The sequence below is a fragment of the Molothrus ater genome, chromosome 2, assembly GCF_012460135.2.
Source record: "Molothrus ater isolate BHLD 08-10-18 breed brown headed cowbird chromosome 2, BPBGC_Mater_1.1, whole genome shotgun sequence".
NCBI classification, from domain to species: domain Eukaryota; kingdom Metazoa; phylum Chordata; class Aves; order Passeriformes; family Icteridae; genus Molothrus; species Molothrus ater.
In genome coordinates this window covers 3,651,833-3,671,171 of record NC_050479.2, presented here as the reverse complement: position 1 = coordinate 3,671,171, position 19,339 = coordinate 3,651,833, and the positions used below count along the sequence as shown (strand labels likewise).

At 44.6% G+C, this 19,339-nt stretch overlaps 2 protein-coding genes across 2 annotated transcripts in view; both read left to right on the top strand.

Annotated features, from left to right (window-relative positions):
• Nucleotides 1-39: 39 nt before the first annotated feature.
• HMGN1 (high mobility group nucleosome binding domain 1) lies at nucleotides 40-4,858 on the top strand. The gene is made up of 6 exons (XM_036390555.2): nucleotides 40-170; nucleotides 438-470; nucleotides 574-603; nucleotides 706-756; nucleotides 2,566-2,697; nucleotides 3,966-4,858. The coding sequence occupies exons 1-6, from the start codon at nucleotides 156-158 to the stop codon at nucleotides 4,011-4,013; spliced, it is 309 nt and encodes a 102-aa protein (XP_036246448.1). The 5' UTR covers nucleotides 40-155; the 3' UTR covers nucleotides 4,014-4,858.
• A 3,155-nt stretch (nucleotides 4,859-8,013) lies between these two features.
• The window catches only part of BRWD1 (bromodomain and WD repeat domain containing 1), a 45,010-nt gene continuing 33,684 nt past the window's right edge, over nucleotides 8,014-19,339 (top strand). The window contains exons 1-13 of the mRNA XM_036382965.2: nucleotides 8,014-8,086; nucleotides 8,210-8,268; nucleotides 8,413-8,442; nucleotides 8,624-8,683; nucleotides 11,749-11,899; nucleotides 12,704-12,802; nucleotides 12,992-13,152; nucleotides 13,363-13,584; nucleotides 14,937-15,037; nucleotides 15,617-15,687; nucleotides 16,748-16,848; nucleotides 17,465-17,505; nucleotides 18,394-18,492. Of these exons, the coding sequence (XP_036238858.1) occupies nucleotides 8,029-8,086; nucleotides 8,210-8,268; nucleotides 8,413-8,442; nucleotides 8,624-8,683; nucleotides 11,749-11,899; nucleotides 12,704-12,802; nucleotides 12,992-13,152; nucleotides 13,363-13,584; nucleotides 14,937-15,037; nucleotides 15,617-15,687; nucleotides 16,748-16,848; nucleotides 17,465-17,505; nucleotides 18,394-18,492 (1,253 nt within the window). The 5' untranslated portion in view covers nucleotides 8,014-8,028. The remainder of the gene's footprint in view (nucleotides 8,087-8,209; nucleotides 8,269-8,412; nucleotides 8,443-8,623; nucleotides 8,684-11,748; nucleotides 11,900-12,703; nucleotides 12,803-12,991; nucleotides 13,153-13,362; nucleotides 13,585-14,936; nucleotides 15,038-15,616; nucleotides 15,688-16,747; nucleotides 16,849-17,464; nucleotides 17,506-18,393; nucleotides 18,493-19,339) is intronic.

The window sequence follows — 19,339 nt, the reverse complement described above, 5'->3', positions numbered from 1 at the left end:
GCCGCTGGCACTGCTGGGATGGGGAGGGGGGCGGCGGCTCCGCTGCGCAGCCGGGCTGGGGCGCGCAGGCGGCCGCAGCAGCAGCGCTCGCTCGCAGCAGCAGCCGCGCCACACGAGCAGCCGCAGCCGCGGGGGTCGCGGCCCGGAGCGTCGAGATGCCCAAGAGGAAGGTGAAGGCGGGCGGCAGCGAGCGGAGCCGCCGGGAGGGGACGGCCGGGGGCGCGTGGGGAGCGGGCTCGGCGGGAAGCGGCCGCGCCGCGGGCTCCGGTTCAGCGGGCGGTACCGGAGGCCGGCGCCTTCCCCTTGTGCCGGGGAGGGGGGCAGGGCGTGGGGGAGGGAGGCTCGGGGGGACTCGGCGGGACTCGCGGTCCGGGAAGGAGCGGGCGGGGGCCGGGGCCGGTGCCGCCCCGCTCGCTGACGCGCTCGGTGTGTTGCAGGTGACGGTGGCGGACGGGGACGCCCCTGAGGAGGTAAGGAGCGAGCAGGGCGGTGGGGCAGGCGGGGCTGCCCGGCCCGCCCGCCCCTCACGCCCTTCTCTTTCTGTCCCTGTGTCCGTCCGTGTGTCCCCCGCAGCCCAAGCGGCGATCGGCGCGGCTCTCCGCGGTAAGTGCCGAGCGGCGGGGCCCTGCCGGGATGGGCGGGAGGCCGTGCCCGGGACGGGTCCCCGAGGGCCGGATCCACGCCTGACTTATTCTCTCTCCTCAGAAACCCGCGCCTGCCAAAGCAGAGCCGAAACCTAAAAAGTTACCGGCGAAGGTGAGAGTGAATTGGAAAAGGGAAGGGAGAGGAGGTGGTGCCTGGGGGTATCCCGCGTGGTGTCCTCGGTGCATCGTGCTGGAATGGTTTTATTCCTTGTGGGAACTTGGCTGAAGTGTTGTTTTGATGTGCTTTTGCCAGTATTTACAGGTACATTCCACCACCGTGGCTGTAGAGCCTTGTTAAGCTCCAGGCATTGCACGGAAGTGTGGGCACGGATCCATGCGTGTTACATTGTGGGTTGGTATTGGGTGGAACTTACCTGACTGTCACAGCGACTGTGTTAGGACATCAGGAGGAATTTCTTCACAGAAAGGCTGGGCAGGCATTGGAAAAGCTGCCCAGGGAGGGGGTGAAGTCACCATCCCTGGAGGTGTCCAAGGATAGGCTGGGATGTTGTTTGCTCTGCTCTGGTTGACAGGGTGGTGCTCAGTTAAAGTTGGAGTATCTTGGAGGACTTTTCCAAACGGAATGATTCTGTGCATAGCATTGTATTTCCTCTGTGGAACAAGAGGGGATAAAACACACCTACTGATGTTTTCAAGCAGCGTGTTAGGACAGGGAAAAAATTGTATTAGCCACTCAAAAACCTCATGAACTTCCATTCACGTGGTCAAGCTTTCAGGCGTTTGTGTGTAAGAAAGTGGCTTTGTATGATCTTTGAATTTTTCAGCACAGCTTTCACAGTGAAAATAAGTGAGGTGTAAAATTCTTTGCTTTTTGGGAGAATTAAAAAAGGCTTTGTGTCTTTTGGCTTGCTGCTGTTTGTGTTGTTAAGTGTTCTTTGTCATCTTAAGCTTTTCTTAGTGATGTGTTGATTAAAAGCTTTGGGGTGACCTCATCGTGACCTTTCAGTACCTGGAGGGAGTTGGTAAGAAAGATGAGGAGAGACAATTTCCAAGGGCTGGAGTGACAGGGAATGGCTTCAAACTGCCAAAGGGCAGGGCTGGATGGGATATTGGGCAGGAATTGCTCCCTGTGAGGGTGGGCAGGGGCTGGGATGGAATTCCCAGAGCAGCTCTGGCTGCCCCTGGATCCCTGGCAGTGCCCAAGGCCAGGTTGGACACTGGGGCTTGGAGGTGTTGGGGATTGGATGAGATGATCTTTAAGATCCCTTCTCAGCCCAAACTTTTCTGTGATTGTCTAATTTCAGATAAACTCATCATCTTTGCAGACTTCCTGATGTTTTCATTGCATTAATCCTCTTGAGCAGTAACTGATGAGGAACCCACCTTCATTCTGGTGGTTTGAGTGTCAGTGTGTTCCCACTCTGAGGGCTGTAAGCCCAAAGAATTTGGGGAAGCTTTCCAATGCTACTGAGTTATAATTTCCTTTTTGTTTGCAGTGTCTGATGCATCTGCACTTACTGCTGCTCATTGATGTTGACTGACATGTGTGATACAGATTTTCTGCTTATAACTACTTCAAGCTATTAACTAACAGTCAAAGCTTTTTTATTTGATTCATCAAAAAACCACCCTTTTTTGCATCAACTTCGTCAGTTTTTAAAACTTTCCTCTGTTTTTAAAACAATCCTCAGTATTTTTTTCTACTTGTGAGAAGTTAGCTCATTATGGAGTTACTTAGTGGGCTTTTAAAATAAATATTAATGAAGAAAAATATATTTTGGTATTTGAGATATAGAAGTCAGTGTGTTGCAATTATATAATTCTGAAATATTTTATAAGTGGGTGATCAGGAGCTGTTGGTAGCTTAGCAAATCTATCTTTGTTTTGTGGTTTTTATTGTTTTCAAGGTTTACCTGGAAGGTCATAACAATTGACTTACTGGAAATGTATTTCATTGTAGGATAAATCTGAGGATAAGAAAGCTCCATCAAAGGGGAAGAAGGGGCCTAAAGGAAAACAGACAGAAGAGACAAACCAAGAGCAGACAAAGGACAACCTGCCTGCAGAGAATGGGGAAGCTAAAACTGAGGAGGTGAAGTGTGGAGGGCTGGATTTGGGTTTTGCTGTTATTGAGAAATTGGGGTGTTGGTTTTTGGTTTTTTTTTGCTACAAAATTTTCTTGACAAATGAAATATTCTTTTTCTTGGGTCTGGAAAGAGTCTTGAGTGAAAACCCAGAGTTGCAAAGTTGAGGTGCCATTGACAGACCCTGCTGGGAGAAGGGACAGGTTGGTGCAGGGACAAAGTACAAGAATTAATGAGTTGTTGCTGTGCCAGGTGAGTCTTGCTGCACCACAGTGCCAGAGTGGCTGAACTTTTTGGAGAGTCGTGGCTCAGGTCACTTGGAGCATCCTCCACTCTGCACTACACTCCTGCAATGCAGACATAGTTACAAATTTACACCTAGATCTGCAGGGATGAAACACAAGTGTGGGAATAATGGGCCTGGGGTTGGTGTCAGGTTTCTGTGACAAACATTTTCACGAGTTCAGTGGAGTATTTTGGTTTTTTATTTTGGTTTGGTTTTGGTTCAGTGGAATATTTTGGTTTTTATTTGGGAAGGCACAGGACGGTACTTCAGTGAGCAGGAGGATTTACTCTGGGATAACAGTTTGTCATTTGCAAGCTTCCAGTGTGAAAAAGTTGTGCTCTAACTAAAGAGTTCTTCAGCTGAGTCAATTTTTGGCATTATTGCAGTCTTTTAATTTGTGCTTGTAAAGTGTCAGCAGTGGAACCAAATTTGGCAGCATTCCCACCTGGGGTCCCTTTAGTTCACTTGTGCAGAGATTATGTAAATTTACAAGGAATGGATGATGACTGGTCACACCACCCAAAATTCCAGGTGTAATTTTATACCAAAGTCCAGAAGAGGCAGAGTCTGTCCTGTGGGATGTTATTGTTTGCTAAGAATTCAAACAGGGTTAAGATTTGAAGAATATTTGAAGTGTGGCACTGAAATTTAAAGTCATCAAGTGTTATCTCATGGATTTTCTAAACACCTGATAGGTATTGTGTAAAAGCTGAAGTTTTTTCTGTCATGAAGGCAGTAATGCAATTAAAATTAAAATGCTTTGCAGTGTGTGTTTAGTAACAAATCAACATCCTGAAATCCATCCTGGGGATTCCAAAAAGCCTTTTTGTGAAGCTTGGTTTAGCAGGTCATGATCCAAGAGAAATCTGCAAGAACAAGTCAGAGTTATTCTGTGCAGGGTTTAATGTGCATTAAAACCACTCCAAACTAATCAGAGCCACTAAAAACTTCCTGCACTGAATTGTTCTGGTTTTTTTTTCCCCTTTTCAGACCCCAGCACCTGATGCAGCTGCAGAGAAAGAAGTGAAGTCTGAGTGACACCTGCTCCCACATCTGGAACTGGTGGTCCTTAAACCTTTCTTCTTGTACAATTCAGAGGAATATTTTTATCAACTATTTTGTAAATGCAAGTTTTTTAGTAGTTCTAGAAAACACGTTTTTAAAAAGGAGAGAATCCCAACTCAACCCATTTTTTTACATATTTAGATAAGTGTAAATGCTTTTTTTAAGTGGTAAAATCATGTACTGGTTGTCTGTTTTCTATGAAACCAGAAATTAACAGTGTGTTAATTAAGGAGAGGGCATTGAGGCCTTGATTAAGCCTCACGTTCCACAGACTCCAAGGGACAGTTTTCTATCCTATAAAATGAAGCATAACACAGATCAGACTTTGGAATTCATAATGATGTGTTGAGAATGTCTTAACATTTTAGTTATTTATCTTTCTCTATGGTTGTACCATCAGTAGAATTGCTTATCTAATAAAACTGCTCCCTAGTGCTGGATTCCTTGCTGAGTGATGTATATCAGTGACAAAGTTATTTTTGGTAGTTGCAGCTTTATTTTTTTCCAACAACTTTGTAGCTGTGATGCAAAAGATTGGAAACTTTGATTTTATATCTTTAAATACTGTCTTAAGTAAAAGTTTCTGCTTGGCAGATGGAACTTGTTATGTCAATATTTGAGATACTGGAACTTACATCTAGTTTTCAAGGACAGCTTGTCTACAAAGATTGAGTGAAAAATATTTGAAATAGTGCTAGAAAAAAAAACCAATTAGTTTTTAGATTAAAAAAAGCTGTGTGAATAAAAACAATTGTAAAATTGTTGATAGTGTTTGTGATCACCAAACAAAAGCCAAATAAATCTTGATTATGAAAGGATGTTTCCATAGCTCCTGCATTGACTGTGAACTCATAATCTGAGTGCTGTGGTTTGGGTTTGTAACTGTGTCCTTCGGAGTGTTAAAGTTGTACTTTTCAAGAGATGGGTGGCAGTTCAGGGACTGCAGAAGTGCAGTGTTGGTCTAAACTTGCAGTTTGAAAGCTGAGAGCTTTGTGCTGCTGCTGTTTGCTTTTAAAAAAGTCAATAATGAGTGAGTGTCAGATGCCAGCCAGACAACTGCCACCTTGTCCTGGGAGGAGCCAAGCTCAAACACTAACACTTTGTTCTTTGTTGGTTTTTTTTTTCCTCTTACCCCAGAATTTGTTTATGCTCCTAAGTAACACCTGCAAGCCCAGTACCTGCTTCCTGTACATTTTTAGTGCCTTTTTCAAATTGTTGCAGTTATTTCTAAAAAAAGCCACTTCAGTTTCACCTCTGATTTGCTTTCTTAATCAATATTCTCATTTCAGAAGATTTTACCATTTTTACCATTCAATACTTTAGCAATCTTTAACTTTTTTATAGGAAGCCTCCCAGCCTTAGAGCACAACCTGCTCCTGTTCCATTCCTCACAGAGCACACCTGGCTTTGGCTTCAAGTTCTTGGATATTTCAAAATTGGAAATTGATGCCACTTTTCTAACTCACTTCCCCCAACATCCCCCTCATATTTGTTGGTTTAATTTAATAGTAACAAGATCTAGCTCTATGATATTATTTACTCTTTGGTTTTGGCAAGCTCAACCCACCAGTTAAATAAATAATAAACTTGCAGGTAAATCCCCTAAAATAACCACTCATCCCTGCTTTTACACAGTGTCTGTTTTTCATGTGTTTTGGGTCTCTGGTGCTGTGATCCTGTGCACTTTCAGCATGTCCCTCACATCCATCACCCACTGCTTAATTTATTGTAACTTCTCAATATTACTCTGTCCTGTGTGATACCAGATTTATTTGCTCTTCAGCTAAGGACTGGAGTGAGAGCTGATGCAGATTTGAATCCAGTGGAGCACAATCTGATCCAAAATACAACAGCAGGAGAACAAAAAACAAAACTTATTTCTTGGAACATACTCTGTTGCCTTTGTATATTACTAGTAATTGTTTGGGTTAAGTGAATGAGACATAAAAGTAATCTACTTCAAGGTTCTAAAAATGCATTTTAAGGTACCAGAGGTGGGGAATGAAATAGGCCAAGACCTTGGATTTAAAATGTAACACGAGTGCAGCCATTGCTGTTTTTATCAGCATTCATACTGGGCATGGCTGGGAAACAGCTGTGGGAAAGAAAGAAGATAAAGGATGGTTTGGGTTGAAGGGACCTGAAAGCCCATCCAGTGCCACCCCTGCCATGGCAGGGACACCTCCCACTGTCCCAGGCTGCTCCAGCCCCAGTGTCCAACCTGGCCTTGGGCACTGCCAGGGATCCAGGGACAGCCCCAGCTGCTCTGGGCACCCTGTGCCAGGGCCTGCCCACCCTCACAAAGAAGAATTTCTTCCTAATATCTGATCTGAACCTGTAATTTTTCAGTGTGAAGCCATTCCCTGGGTGCTGTCCCTGCATGCCCTGGAAATTGTCTCTCTCCAGCTTTCCTGGGGCTCCTGCAGGCCCTGCAAGGCCACCCTGAGCTCAGCCCAAAGCTTCTCCTGTGCAGGTGAACAATCCCAGCTGTGCCAGCCTTTCCTCCCAGCAGAGCTGCTCCATCCCTCTGCCCATCCTGGAGCCTCCTCACAGCTCGATGTCCTGGCTCCCAAAATCCTGCCTCCAGGAGCCAGGCTCGAGGTGGCACAGGCATGGGGGCAGAGCTGCCTTTTTTTGGCTCAGTGATGCCAGGGGAGCAGAGCTGTGGTGTTGGAAATGCCCCTCTCCAAGCCTGGTGTTTGGGGATGCCCAGGTGCCCCCCTGCATCCCACATGGAGCTCTGCTGTCACAGCAGAGGCTGGGCCAGCCCTAAACTCTGTCAGGGACACAGCATTGATGCTCCCAAATCCCTGCAGGCACGGTACACACTGGGCACCACGCGGCGCAGTGCACTTTGAATCACATTATCACGAAATCATTTAGCTTTGGAAACACCTCTGAGATCATCGAGTCCAACCTTTGACTGATCAACCCTTTGTCAACGCCCCACTTCCAGTCCTTCCTTGAACTCCTCCAGGAATGGGGACTTCAGCACCTCCCTGGGCAGCGCATTCCAATGTTTAATCACACTTTCAGCGAAAAAATTCTCCCCGTGTCCCACCTGAGCCTGCCCTGGCCCAGCCTGAGGCCGTTCCCTCTGCTCCTGTCCCTGTTCCCTGGGAGCAGAGCCCGACCCCCCCGGCTGTGCCCTCCTGGCAGGGACTTGTGCAGAGCCACAAGGGCCCCTGAGCCTCCTTTGCTCCAGCCCCAGCCCCTGCCCAGCTCCCTCAGGGATTCTCCAGCCCCTGCCCAGCTCCGTTCCCTTCTGTGGATAAGCTGCAACCCCTCGATATCCTCACAGCGAGGAGCCCAGAGCCGGACACGGCACTCGAGGCAAAGGCCCTGGCCTGGCGGCACACGGCGTCCGCTCCGTCACCGCATCGCCCCCATGAACTGGCTCTTGGTGCCTCGCCGCGGGTCCCGGGAGGGCTGTCCCGGGCTAGGAAGGCCGAAACAGCGGCGGTAGCACCGCCGTTCCCGGGGCCGAGCGGAGCAGCGCCGCGGCCACCACCGCCGCCTCTCCCCCGCCACCCCTCAGCGCTGCCGCCTCGCCGCGCTCAGCCCCGCCCCCGGTGCGCGTCACCGCCGCCTTCCTCGCGCGATCCTTCCGCGCCTCCGCCTCCCCTTCTCCTCACCCGCCGCCTTCCCCACCATCCCCCCCGCCACCCACCCCGCTTCCCTTCGTGTATATTCCCCGCGGCCACACGCCTTCACCACTGTTCCCTCGGCGCGCTCGAAGCGCCCGGTACTTCGGGAACTATTTTACGCCGCCCCCCCGCGGGCGCTCCTGGCGGAGGTGTCGACGGCGGCTCCGTGGCGGGTGGTGCGGCGGCGATGGCGGCGGCGCCGCCGCCGAGGCTGCGCTGAGGGGGGAGAGGGAGGGAGGGAGCGCTGAGGGGAGCGGGGGGAGCGGCCGTGAGGGGAGGGAGGGAGGAGGGGAGGCGCTGACAGCGCCGTGCCGAGCCGGGCCCGCCGCCCTCAGCCCGCCATGGCCGAGCCTGCGGCCTCTTCCAGCTCCGGCGCGTCGCTGCCGCTCATTGAATCAGGTAACACCGCGGGCCGGGGTGAGGAGGTGCCGCCGGTGCCGCCATCTTCCTGCCCCCCCCCTAAGGATGGGTCACGGCCGCCCCCTGGCTCATCCCCCGTGTCTCTTGCCGTGTCTCTTACAGAGCTTTACTTCCTCATCGCCCGGTTCCTGAGCACCGGGCCCTGCCGGAGAGCGCTGAAGGTGAGTGCGGGGCTCACCGGGCGCGGGCACCCCGCGCTGCCCGCTGAGGGCCGGGGGGAGGTGGGAGCAGCCGCGCCCCCCGCTCTGGGGGAGCCGGATCGTGCCTTGTCCCTGACTTTGTGTTTTTCCCCTTTCCCTCTGCAGGTGCTGGTGCAGGAGCTGGAGCAGCACCAGGTCTGTGTGGGCTCTGATGAAATCTTGCTGTAGTCAAAAGTTTCCTTTGCAAGTCATTCAAGTTTCTGCCGCTGTCTCAACTTTTCCCCCCCTCGACACACATTGTTTTGGATGTGGTCTGTAATCCCTCCTTTCCCCTTTAACCGCTCACGGTTTTTCTGTTTGTTTTTCCTTTATTTAGTTGCTTCCCAAAAGGTTGGATTGGCAAGGAAATGAGCATTATAGGAGTTATGAAGAATTGGTGAGACTTTTCTCTTTAAAAAAACCCCTTTTATTTACGGTGATGACATTGATGTTAGACCCCCTCTACCTTTAAGAGCAGGCCCAAATCTTCACCTTCCTGTACCATCCTGCCTGTGAACACTGGAATTACTTTAGAAAGGGCCTTTAATTTCTTTACATCAGACTAACAAAAACACAAGCGGTGGTTTAAATTGAGGATATTGTTTACATAGCAGAGGTGGAGCTTGGCGTTGTGCAGTGGTACATGCCACTGCCTACATGCAGGCAGGAGCCAATCTCCAGCGAGGTTTCATTTCGGAGTTTCAGGGACCAGGTTGTGAGGCACGTTGTGATTTGTCGGTATTTATTTTCTGGTTGGTTTCTTTCAGCCCCCTCCAACAGATTAGGAAATGAAATCGCTGTTCAGAAACCGAGGGTTGGCACTTTGTGGTGACTGTGAATGTGCTCACATCGCTGGCTCCTCGCTGGTCATGGTTGTTTCTAAAGTGCTGCAAAGATGGGGATGATCTCTCCACAAAATTTACTTTCTTCCCTTCCTCGACTGGTGTGGTGTGTTCTGAATTGTTTCTTACAGAAGGCAGAGCTGTGTTTTGGGACTTAATTTTGCTGCTTCTTAAGTGGCAGAGAGTTTGAATGCCAGTGGGTGATGGCCTGGTAGTGCCTGCCCTGCCCTGTGTGGTTTTTGTCCTGCTTTATTTTATTTGATAGTGTTTTCTTTAAAGAGTTGTTTGTCCTTGCGTTTTCCCACCTAAGGCTCAGGCATTTCGGGTTAATTGACTGATTGTTGCTGTGAACTCCCTCTTGTGAAGCACTTAAAGATCTCAGGATCACATTTGCATAGAGAAGGAATGAAGTGTTGTTTAAAACACTTTCTTAATTATGTGAGCATTGCTTGAAATGATAATTGTGATTCCATTTCTTATTTGTCGTTGTGGTCAGTTGAGCAAGGAAGGTTTTAGATCAGTTTTTTTAAGTCACTAAGAAGCCTGGCCTTGCTAAACAGGAATATTTTCAAGCTCTGACTTGAATTTAGGCAAGATGAAAGTAGGATTAAGCTTAGAAAGAATTGTTGGGAGGTTTTTTTTTGTTGCTTCATTGTTGATTTCTTACCCCATTTCTTCTGGTAAAAAGCAGGGTGTTGGGAGATCCCATGTATGTGTTTTTCTGATTTCAGGGCTGCTTTTAAACTGTGATTATTCTGCATATACAAGTATCAAACTAATTCTTTAACATGTGCTGCTTCTACTTCTCTCTTCCTGCACAATTTAAAGGAAATCTCTGCTCAGGGCAATAGTGTTTCAGAACATCTAAATTCATCTTCTCAGAGTTTTAGTTTCTGTTTTTTGAGGGGCTCTGGGAACCTCTTGTCCCCCTGGTCTCACTCTGAATTTGCAGGGACCACAGACAAATCAGTCATGTGGTGTAATTATTTCTATTCCACTTTGCTCAGCATGGAATTGCAAATCTTTAAAAGAAACTGTTCCTTCCAAAATCTCAGCAAAACTACTTCAAAAAGAAAGGGACTGCAAGGTTTTGTGTGCAAGGGCTGCATTTAGAAAATCTGTTAGAAAATATACTTCTTGCTGATGGCATGCAAACAAAAAGGGTTTTGGTGTTTGGCAGAAAGCAGGCTGACCTTTCTGTCCTGGGTCTGGTGGCTGGTACTGCTCTGTACCAATTCCAGAGTCAAAATTGATAAGGAAATTCTGTCAAACTGCATTTTGTAGTCTTTGGGCCACCAGAATGTTTCTTATAATCAACCTTAAGCATCTGATGGGCTGATTTGCTTGGGCAGATTTGCCTGTGGGGTAGTGGGAACTATTTTAGTGATGTTATCTCCTCCTACCCTGCCAGCAGCACAACCTGTGCCCCACAAGCTTTACACCTGGATTTTATTATTAAAAACAAGTGCAAGGCTGTGACTTAAATTGTACTTTCTGAATGCTCTGTGTGCTTTTGGGCAACTTTCTGGCAGTGTGTGGTATTTTATTTTTATTTTAATTCCCACTGTTGTGTGAGCAGAGCAGCCCTGTTGGGACACTTTGCTCATCCCAGCTCAGCCCTTCAAGGGAGCAGCATCAGCAGCACCAGCTCGTTCTGCCTGTGTTCTCAGGCACCTGGGCAGGAGGCCACATTCCTGAGCTGGTGTGGCCTCTCCTGCCGGGATTGCCTGGGAATTCTGGGGCTGCTGCTGGGGCTGACTGGTTTCTTCATGGCCAGGTCACACTGCAGGAAGTGTGGGGCTGTCAATCCCAGCTGCTTCACACCTCCCCAACGCTTGAATTTATGATTCTGATGGTTTCTCTACTCAAAGCTGTTTAAACTCTTCCTTTGTGTCTTTAACTTCTGCATTATTGTGGTTGTCTCAATAAGAATAAGGATTTTTTAGATTGAACTCCCAGAAAGAAAAGGGGGAAAAATCATCAAAACCAGCACACATCTGTTCTTGTCTGAGACATCTGAGTGTGTGTGGGGGTGTGGTTTTTTTTTAGGTTGCTTGATGCAGATAGTGTGGGATCATTCCTGAATGTAGGGAGGAATGGTTTGATCCTTTGGTTTAAGGAAGTAGGGCAGGCTTAGGTTTTGTGGTACTGGTTCTTCAAGGAAACTGTTTCCAGAGAGATTGTACTCAAACCTGCTGGTTTGCAGTTCACTGAACAGCTACCAGGAGTAGCTGCATAAATTCTTGGGCTTGATTGCAACCACATTCTGCATGATCTTCAGTTCTGAGGGTTTGTATTTAATTTCTTATTTTTAGTACAAATCACAGGGTGAATTGGGGAAGGACACTCAGTGTAGGGTGCCACAGGGGTGATTCCTGCAAGCTTCAAGTAATAAAATACTGATGTGCAGGAGTCACTTTACTCCAGTTATTTTTATTACAGCTCTCCCTTGCTTGCAGAGTACCCACTGAATTTACTAGATCAGAGCTTAACAGAATTGATTTTTCTCTGTAAGTTGAACTTTAAAAAAATTATCAAATATACCTGTGCATATTGATGCTTTTAGATCCATCTGTTCTGGGTGTACCAACCTAATTTTTAAACTTTGAATTTCTGTCAGGTGCTGTCCAACAAACATGTGGCTCCTGATCATTTATTACAAATTTGCAAACGTATTGGCCCTATCCTGGATAAGGAGATCCCACCCAGCATTTCCAGAGTCAATTCCTTACTTGGGGCAGGGAGACAGTCCTTGCTACGGACAGCAAAAGGTAGGATCTGTTCTCTGTTTGAAGTGGGGCTGATTCTTTGGCATTGGACAGATTTAGGATTTGGGGAAGAGTGTGAGAAAGGCACAAGTGACACTTTGGAAGTGAAGTCCCAGAAAATCCCAGAATGGTTTGGGTTGGAAGGGACCTTAAATCTCATCCCAATCCACCCCCTGCCATGGCAGGGACACCTCCCACTGTCCCAGGCTGCTCCAGCCCCAGTGTCCAACCTGGCCTTGGGCACTGCCAGGGATCCAGGGGCAGCCCCAGCTGCTCTGGGAATTCCTTCCCCACCCTCACAGGGAAAAAATTCTTCCTAACATCCCATCTAAACTTGTCCTACTTCCCCCTTGTCCTTTCACTCCAAGCCTTTGTGAAAAATTCCTCTCCAGCTTTCTTGTAAATCCCCTTTAGTTACTGAAAGGTTCTTGAGATCATCTTATGAAATAACTTCCTATTATTAACTGCTCATTACATTTCTGTATAAATATTCAGGAAAACGTTAAAAATCAGTTGGAATTTTAGTTTTGTGTCACGTGAACTACAGGGGTACCATGATTTAAGAGTAATTTCAAAGTTTGGTGGTTGGTTGTGTTGATTTTTTCTCCTTCTGTTGCTACTAAATGTATTTTTCTCTTTAACTTTTGTTGTTTATGGAAGGTTTTGGGGCAGTTGGTGCCTGGTTTTTTAGTGGGTTCAGTCCTGTGTCTGAGAGCAGTCTAGATGGGCTCTTTGCTGTGTTTTGGAGCTGCAGCTCTCTTGGCATTTTTAGAAAGTATTTCTGATAACCTTCAGCTGTTTTTGCAGATTGCAGGAACACTGTTTGGAAGGGCTCTGCATTTGCTGCTCTGCATCGAGGCAGACCCCCTGAAATGCCTGTGAACTATGGCACCCCCCCAAACCTTGGTAAGCTCCTCTCACCTCTCCCCACTGCTGCTGAGCACACCTAAAATACACAGAGAAAATTGCAGATACCACAAAGCCTGACTTGATGCAATCTGACAGTAATTTCTGGTGGCTTTTTAATATTAGTGATAATTGAATAAACCCAAGTTTTAGAACAGACCTGTTTGATGTGATTGCTCTGTGTTCCAGTGGAGGTGCATCGAGCAAAGCAATTGACTGGATATGCCAAGTTCAGCACCTCATTCCCAGGGACTATGTACCAGCATGTCAAGATGCACAGGAGGATCCTTGGCCATCTCTCTTCTGTGTATTGTGTTGCATTTGACAGGACTGGACACAGAATATTTACTGTAAGTTGATGAGATAAATCCAGTATCTGAATATAGTTTTAGATGATGCAAGGAAAAGAGCTTGGAAATGGGTGTTGTGCTGAAGCTTCTGGAGATAAATCTCAATACTGGGAAAATGCAGCTCCCTCACTCTGCTCAAGTGGAACAATTTGCTGTAATTAAGGGTCAGAAGCATGTCAGAAGTTGTCCTTCATGAATATTTCTCTCTAGGGCTCAGATGACTGTCTGGTGAAGATCTGGTCCACCCACAATGGCAGATTATTTGCCACCTTACGAGGACATTCAGCAGAGATCTCTGACATGGCTGTGAACTATGAGAACACCATGATTGCAGCTGGCAGCTGTGACAAGATGATCAGAGTCTGGTGTCTGAGGACTTGTGCACCAGTTGCTGTCCTCCATGGGCACACGGGGTCCATTACCTCACTGCAGGTATGGGGTTTTTGAAGTGCTCCTGAATATTAAAAACTGAAATTATTTCTCTGTGGCTGCCTATGGGAGTAGTGAAATCTGAATGTGTAAATATTCATGTCAAAACAAAGTCAAATCACAGGATAAACCTGCTTAAAAGCAAGTAAATTCCTTGTCTCTCTGGAATTTCTAAGTATTTAACTGAAGATAATGACAGGAACTTTTTCACTTCAAGATCACTGTGTATAATACTTGGGTTGTTGGAGCAAAAGGCAATTTCTGGGAGTTATCCTGTCCTCCTGTTGTTTCTTACTGGAGACATGATTTGCTCTTCTGTGGGAATGTTTTCTGATCCTGTATATTATTCCTACAACTTTTGAGGTGTGGGTATTTGTTTTAATCTCCAAAATAGGAGTTATTTCAGAAGGACAAAGATGTCCTGTGTATTTAAGTTTGAAGGTAGTTTGATGCATGATGTGCTCTTGCTGGTCCTTTGGATTCAGTCTGGTTTTAAATTCCTTAATTGACACAGAAATTAGCAGCTCATTATCCAGGTTTGGGGTGTTTTCCAGTGAGACCAACAGCTTGTCTTGAGGGCTGAAAAGTGGCTTGTGGAGCTCAGTACAAATAATTTTGAATTTTTTTCTCAAAAACGCTGCCTCAGAGAGTAATCTTCATACCTGCACTTTCTGTGGCATTCATTGCATTTTTTAGTTTGGTTTTTTAATGTCTAAATACTTGTGGTACTTCTTTTATTGCAGTGTGTGGGTTTTTTAATTTAAGATTTCTTAACAATACCATAATTGCGCTATGTACAATTTATATGACTTTCCAATGCTAGTAATTGGTGAACAGTTTAAACAAGTTGTGCCTGTAAAGTTTTCTGCTCTGTGCATAGCAATAAATCCATGTCTTGAAGAACTATTTCTGAGGAACTTCCATAAAATTCCTATAAAATTACATATAATGCTAAGCTACACATTCAAGCTATCTCACATCTCATGCTCTGCTTAATTGTTTTTAAACTACACCTGTCTATTCCAACTTCCCTTTTTTCAGTCTGCTGTGCTCATTATTTTATTCATTGACAGGATTTTCAGTGAATGATTGTGGTCAGTGAAAACATCAAACCCAAACCACTGAAGGAATTGGGGTTTTTTTAACACAGTAATTGAAACACAGACCACAAACTTACCTTAAATTATGGGAGGTATTCTTTGTAAACACTAAAAATTACTTACCAACAGCTGCTCCAGCAGCCTGAGGTGAAAAATCCAAAATAAATCAAGATTTTACATTCACTTTTTTGAGAGGTTGATGGACAATTGTTAAATCTCTGTTTGTGTGTGTGATTTTTGCTTCCCTCCCTGCAGTTCAGTCCCATGGTGAAAGGCTCCCTGAGGTACATGGTCTCCACTGGGGCTGATGGAACTGTTTGCTTTTGGCAGTGGGATACAGATTCCATGAAATTCAAGTATGTGAATGGTTTGCTGCTTAACCTTTATGCCATGCTGGGCTTGAGTAGAATAAATCAGGTGGTTTTTACTCCACTGGGTCTTTGGGGTTATAAAAATGCTGTGCAGATCATGCATTCAGTAGTTATTTTAAAGCACCATCACCAACTGTATCCTTTACAAATTAGTGTTCTTCCATTAACTTGGGAGATTAGTTGGGAAATACATTATGTAATTTCTTTCTTCACTAAAAGTACAAATGTAGGACAGCAGGACTGGCTGGAAATGTAAATATGTTGGAAAATGTAATAAAAGTTGGTGGTGCTGTTGGTTTTCCAACAATCCTGTAGGTTTAGGATGTTTCTTACAGAACTTGCATGCAGCATAGTCTGGAATGTTCAGCATGTGATTACTCTTTGCTTGTACCCAAAAGATAATTATAATTACTACCAAGAAGAGCTCAGTGTGTGTCTGCTGTTGTGCCACATCATGGTATAAAATGATCCATGTTTTAAGAAACATCCCTTTATGCTTTGAGATGTTGCTAAAAGCCAAGTTTTGGGTGGTGTGACCTATTTCAAACATCTTCTCTTTTTAAGCACCAAGCCAGTGAAGTTCACAGAGAAGCCCAGGCCAGGGGTTCAGATGCTTTGTTCTTCCTTCAGTGTGGGTAAGTCAGGTGCAGCTCAGCCTTGTGATTTCTTCTTTCCTCTCTTGTAACACTTGATTGTGACAGCTTTAAAATGGACAAACCCTGCAGCTGGGAGTAAACAATTGCACAGATGTGCACTGTTAGCTGTGCCATAATTAATTAAATCATGGGGCTTCCCTTAGCTGACAGTGAAAAACTGTTGAAGACATTGGCGATTGCACAGAGGTAAAAGCCACCTCCTGTCTGGGGTTTTCTTCTATCCATCTTTAGTGGAGTTTTTATTTTTGTTTAATTCCCTTATGCAATGTCAAAGGTTGGCAAAATGACATCCCGTAGTCACCAGCAGTGCAGGTGGGTCCTGCCAGCAGCAGCTCCTGAGCCAGTGCCAGGGATGAAGATCCCATCAAGATCTTCCTCTCTTAAGGATGCAGAGATGGATCTTCAGTGTGCTTCCCTCCTGCCTTGCAGTTTCCTTTCGCTCAGTTCATGTGAATTTCAGAATCAAAAGCAAATCCAAGTGTAGCTTGTTAACATTGTCAGGATAGAGCCCTGGCTTGTGTTGGGAGGCTGGATTTGACATTTTGCTTGGTTGGTTTTTGAGGTTTTTTTGACAGCACTTAGAGGCAGAGCTTGGAATTTCTGCCCCCTCAGCTAAATACTGGTGTGCTTACACTGTGTGCTTCACTTGACTGGTTTACTCACATTTCAGCCTGATTCTGGTGCACTTCACTGGCACAGACTACAGTGAGAGTCATCTACAGAATTCTGATTATCCAGAGCCATATTCCCCACCAGTGAAGGCTTCTCTGTGCAGTTTAATGTTAAAAGTTCCACTATTGCTCTAAAGATAGATTTTAAAAACCTTTGTAACACCAATTTATTTTTACTATGGCTGAGAACATTTTCTGGGGCAAGAAAGGGATTTCCTTCCACATATGTGTGTCAGTGGAAGAGCATAAAAATGTGCCATTCTCCAAACAGTTGTGGGGTTTTTTTATTTAAACCAGGTCTCTGAGAAATGGTGGTGACCTGTTTTCATTTCTTCCACAGCAGGTTAATTATTGCTTGATTTTTACAGGTGGGATGTTTTTAGCAACTGGCAGCACTGACCACGTCATCAGGATGTATTTTTTTGGCTCTGAAACACCTGAGAAAATAGCAGAATTGGAAAGTCATGCTGTAAGTAATTAGTTAATTAATCATTTGAAGCAATACTGAAATTACAAGATGATTTTTTGAGTGGGTTTTTAGAAATGCTCTTAATTAATTTTGTTTGCATTAATGTTTCCTCTCCTAGAAAATCTGACTTTATTTTTGTTGCATTGATAAGGCTTGATCAGTTCTGATTTTTTTTATGTAGGGGAGACTTTTCCACTCTGAGACAAAGTGTGGCATCTGCTTTTCTGTAGTTTTTATTGTGATAAAGGTGAATTATTATTTATTTTTTTAAGAAAAGTGTAAGTAGGAGTTGGAGCAACATATTCCTCACCAATGTAGTTGACTTATGGTACTGGAAATATATCTAGATATCATTCAGTTGTCAGTCAGGGTAGTTAATCTGTTAAATCATTCATGTTTAATTCAGGCAGTTTCTAAAAGATGCATTTCAGATACATTAATGGTTAGTGAATTCTGGACAGTGTTTGGACTTGATTTGCCATGCAGTTAAAACTCTTAAAAATAACACAACATTTTATTTTTTCATTATTTCAGATTTACTAAATTCAAAATTATCAAAAAATATATTTCCTGTTTAAAAAACAAAATTTCTAACAAGCTCTACTTTTTCTTACAGGACAAAGTTGACAGCATTCAGTTTTCTAATGGTGGGGACAGGTATGTTGAAAAATGCTGAAATATGGCCAAAAAATACATAATTTTGGAATTAAGAATCTATTACTGGATGTTCCAAGTAAAGAAAAATCTCCTTATTCAGAAGGGAAATTTTGAACTGATGCAGGAGCATGATTAAGCTTCAGCTGTTGCAGTTTCTGTTGATCTGTGTTAGGTGATACCTCTTGCCTGGCTGGGGTTTTATTTACCTGGAGGAATTTTACCAGTTTTTCATGTTCCCAATATGTTTGTGGCCTCATAAATCTCCTTTTCCTCCTCCTTTCCTTTCAATTTCACTGAGTTTTGTATAGGAAAAATGCAGTGAAAATAGTCAAAAATAAATTAGAACCTTTTCATCTGATTTCCTCCTTTCCTTTCAATTTCACTGAGTATTGTATAGGAAATAGGAAAAATGCAGTGAAAATGGTCAAAAATAAATTAGAACCTTTTCATCTGATTTCCTCCTTTCCTTTCAATTTCACTGAGTATTGTATAGGAAATAGGAAAAATGCAGTGAAAATGGTCAAAAATAAATTAGAACCTTTTCATCTGATATTGTCTCTACTTCAGTGTCTGAAACTCTGCAATTAAAATACATTGAAATCCTGAACTGAGGAGGAGTTGAGGATGAATTTGTGAATTGAGTTCAACTTTGGAACTTGTTTCTCTGTTCTTCATATTTTGACACCTTTATTCAGTTCTCAAGTTCAGAAAAACTCCTTCCTGCTTTTCTGGAAAGAACGGAAAGAATTCTCTTGAACACAAAATTGAAGATTTCACTTCTATCAATCTTCCAGTGCAAAATCTCTGTTGTGGTGGTGTCTAACTCTGTGTATCCTTTGAAGCAGATGTTTTGGAGGATAAATGAACGAATTTTTAACCCTTGTTCAGGTTCATAAGCGGCAGCAGAGATGGGACAGCTCGGATCTGGCGTTTCGAGCAGGCAGAGTGGAGGAGCATTTTGTTGGATATGTCTGATCGACTGCTGGGGTAGGTCAAGTGTTCACTTCGTGCTTTCCTTTGTGTAAATTCAGGAGGATTGAAAAACTCAATTGCTCAAATGTGAGAGTGAGAGCAGAATTCTGGTCAAGTTCTGTGGTCTTGGGAGGGGTGAGTTGAGTGTTCTGGTGATGTAATAATTGCTGAGTTTCAGTGCTTTCATAAATTCCTAAGTGTTCAGAAAGCTCTCAGATGTACTCTGTACCAAGTTAGTTTTATTGCCTCTTTTCAGGGAAAGAAGTGAACAGAAAGAATCTAACTTCTCTCTCTGGGTTTTAGTCTGACACCTGGTGTGTCAAGGGAGAAATATTTTTAGATTAGTAGAAATAAAGTAGGTGGTGACCTATTTGCAGGAGAGGTCATGACATCGAGTAGGTGGCTTTCCTCAAGGACTGATCTTGCTGACTGCTCTCATTTTCTGCTTTTAAAAAAGTGAATTAATGAAATGCTGGTGGCACCCAGTCTGAATAATATTATTACAGATAAAAATCAGATTATTTTATGGTGTTGGGTAAACCTGAAGGGGGAATGATTTACAGGAGTACAGAAGCTCAGTAACCTTCCACAGACACTGAACAGAAATTCATTTGTAGGTGATTAAATGAGATTTTGATTAAATCATTTGTAGGTGATGAAATAAAAAGCCACACATTGGGTACCCATCTGATTGGAGGGTGATTTCAGGCTTTCCTGTGATGACAAAGACCATGAAAGAAACCTGATTTTACAAAGGAGGAGTTATTAATAGTTGAGATTTGACTGTGGCTTTGTAGTTGAGAGTCTTTGCAAGTGGAATAAAGATAATCCCATGTGAGGGTGTTTCAAGGAAAACTTATTC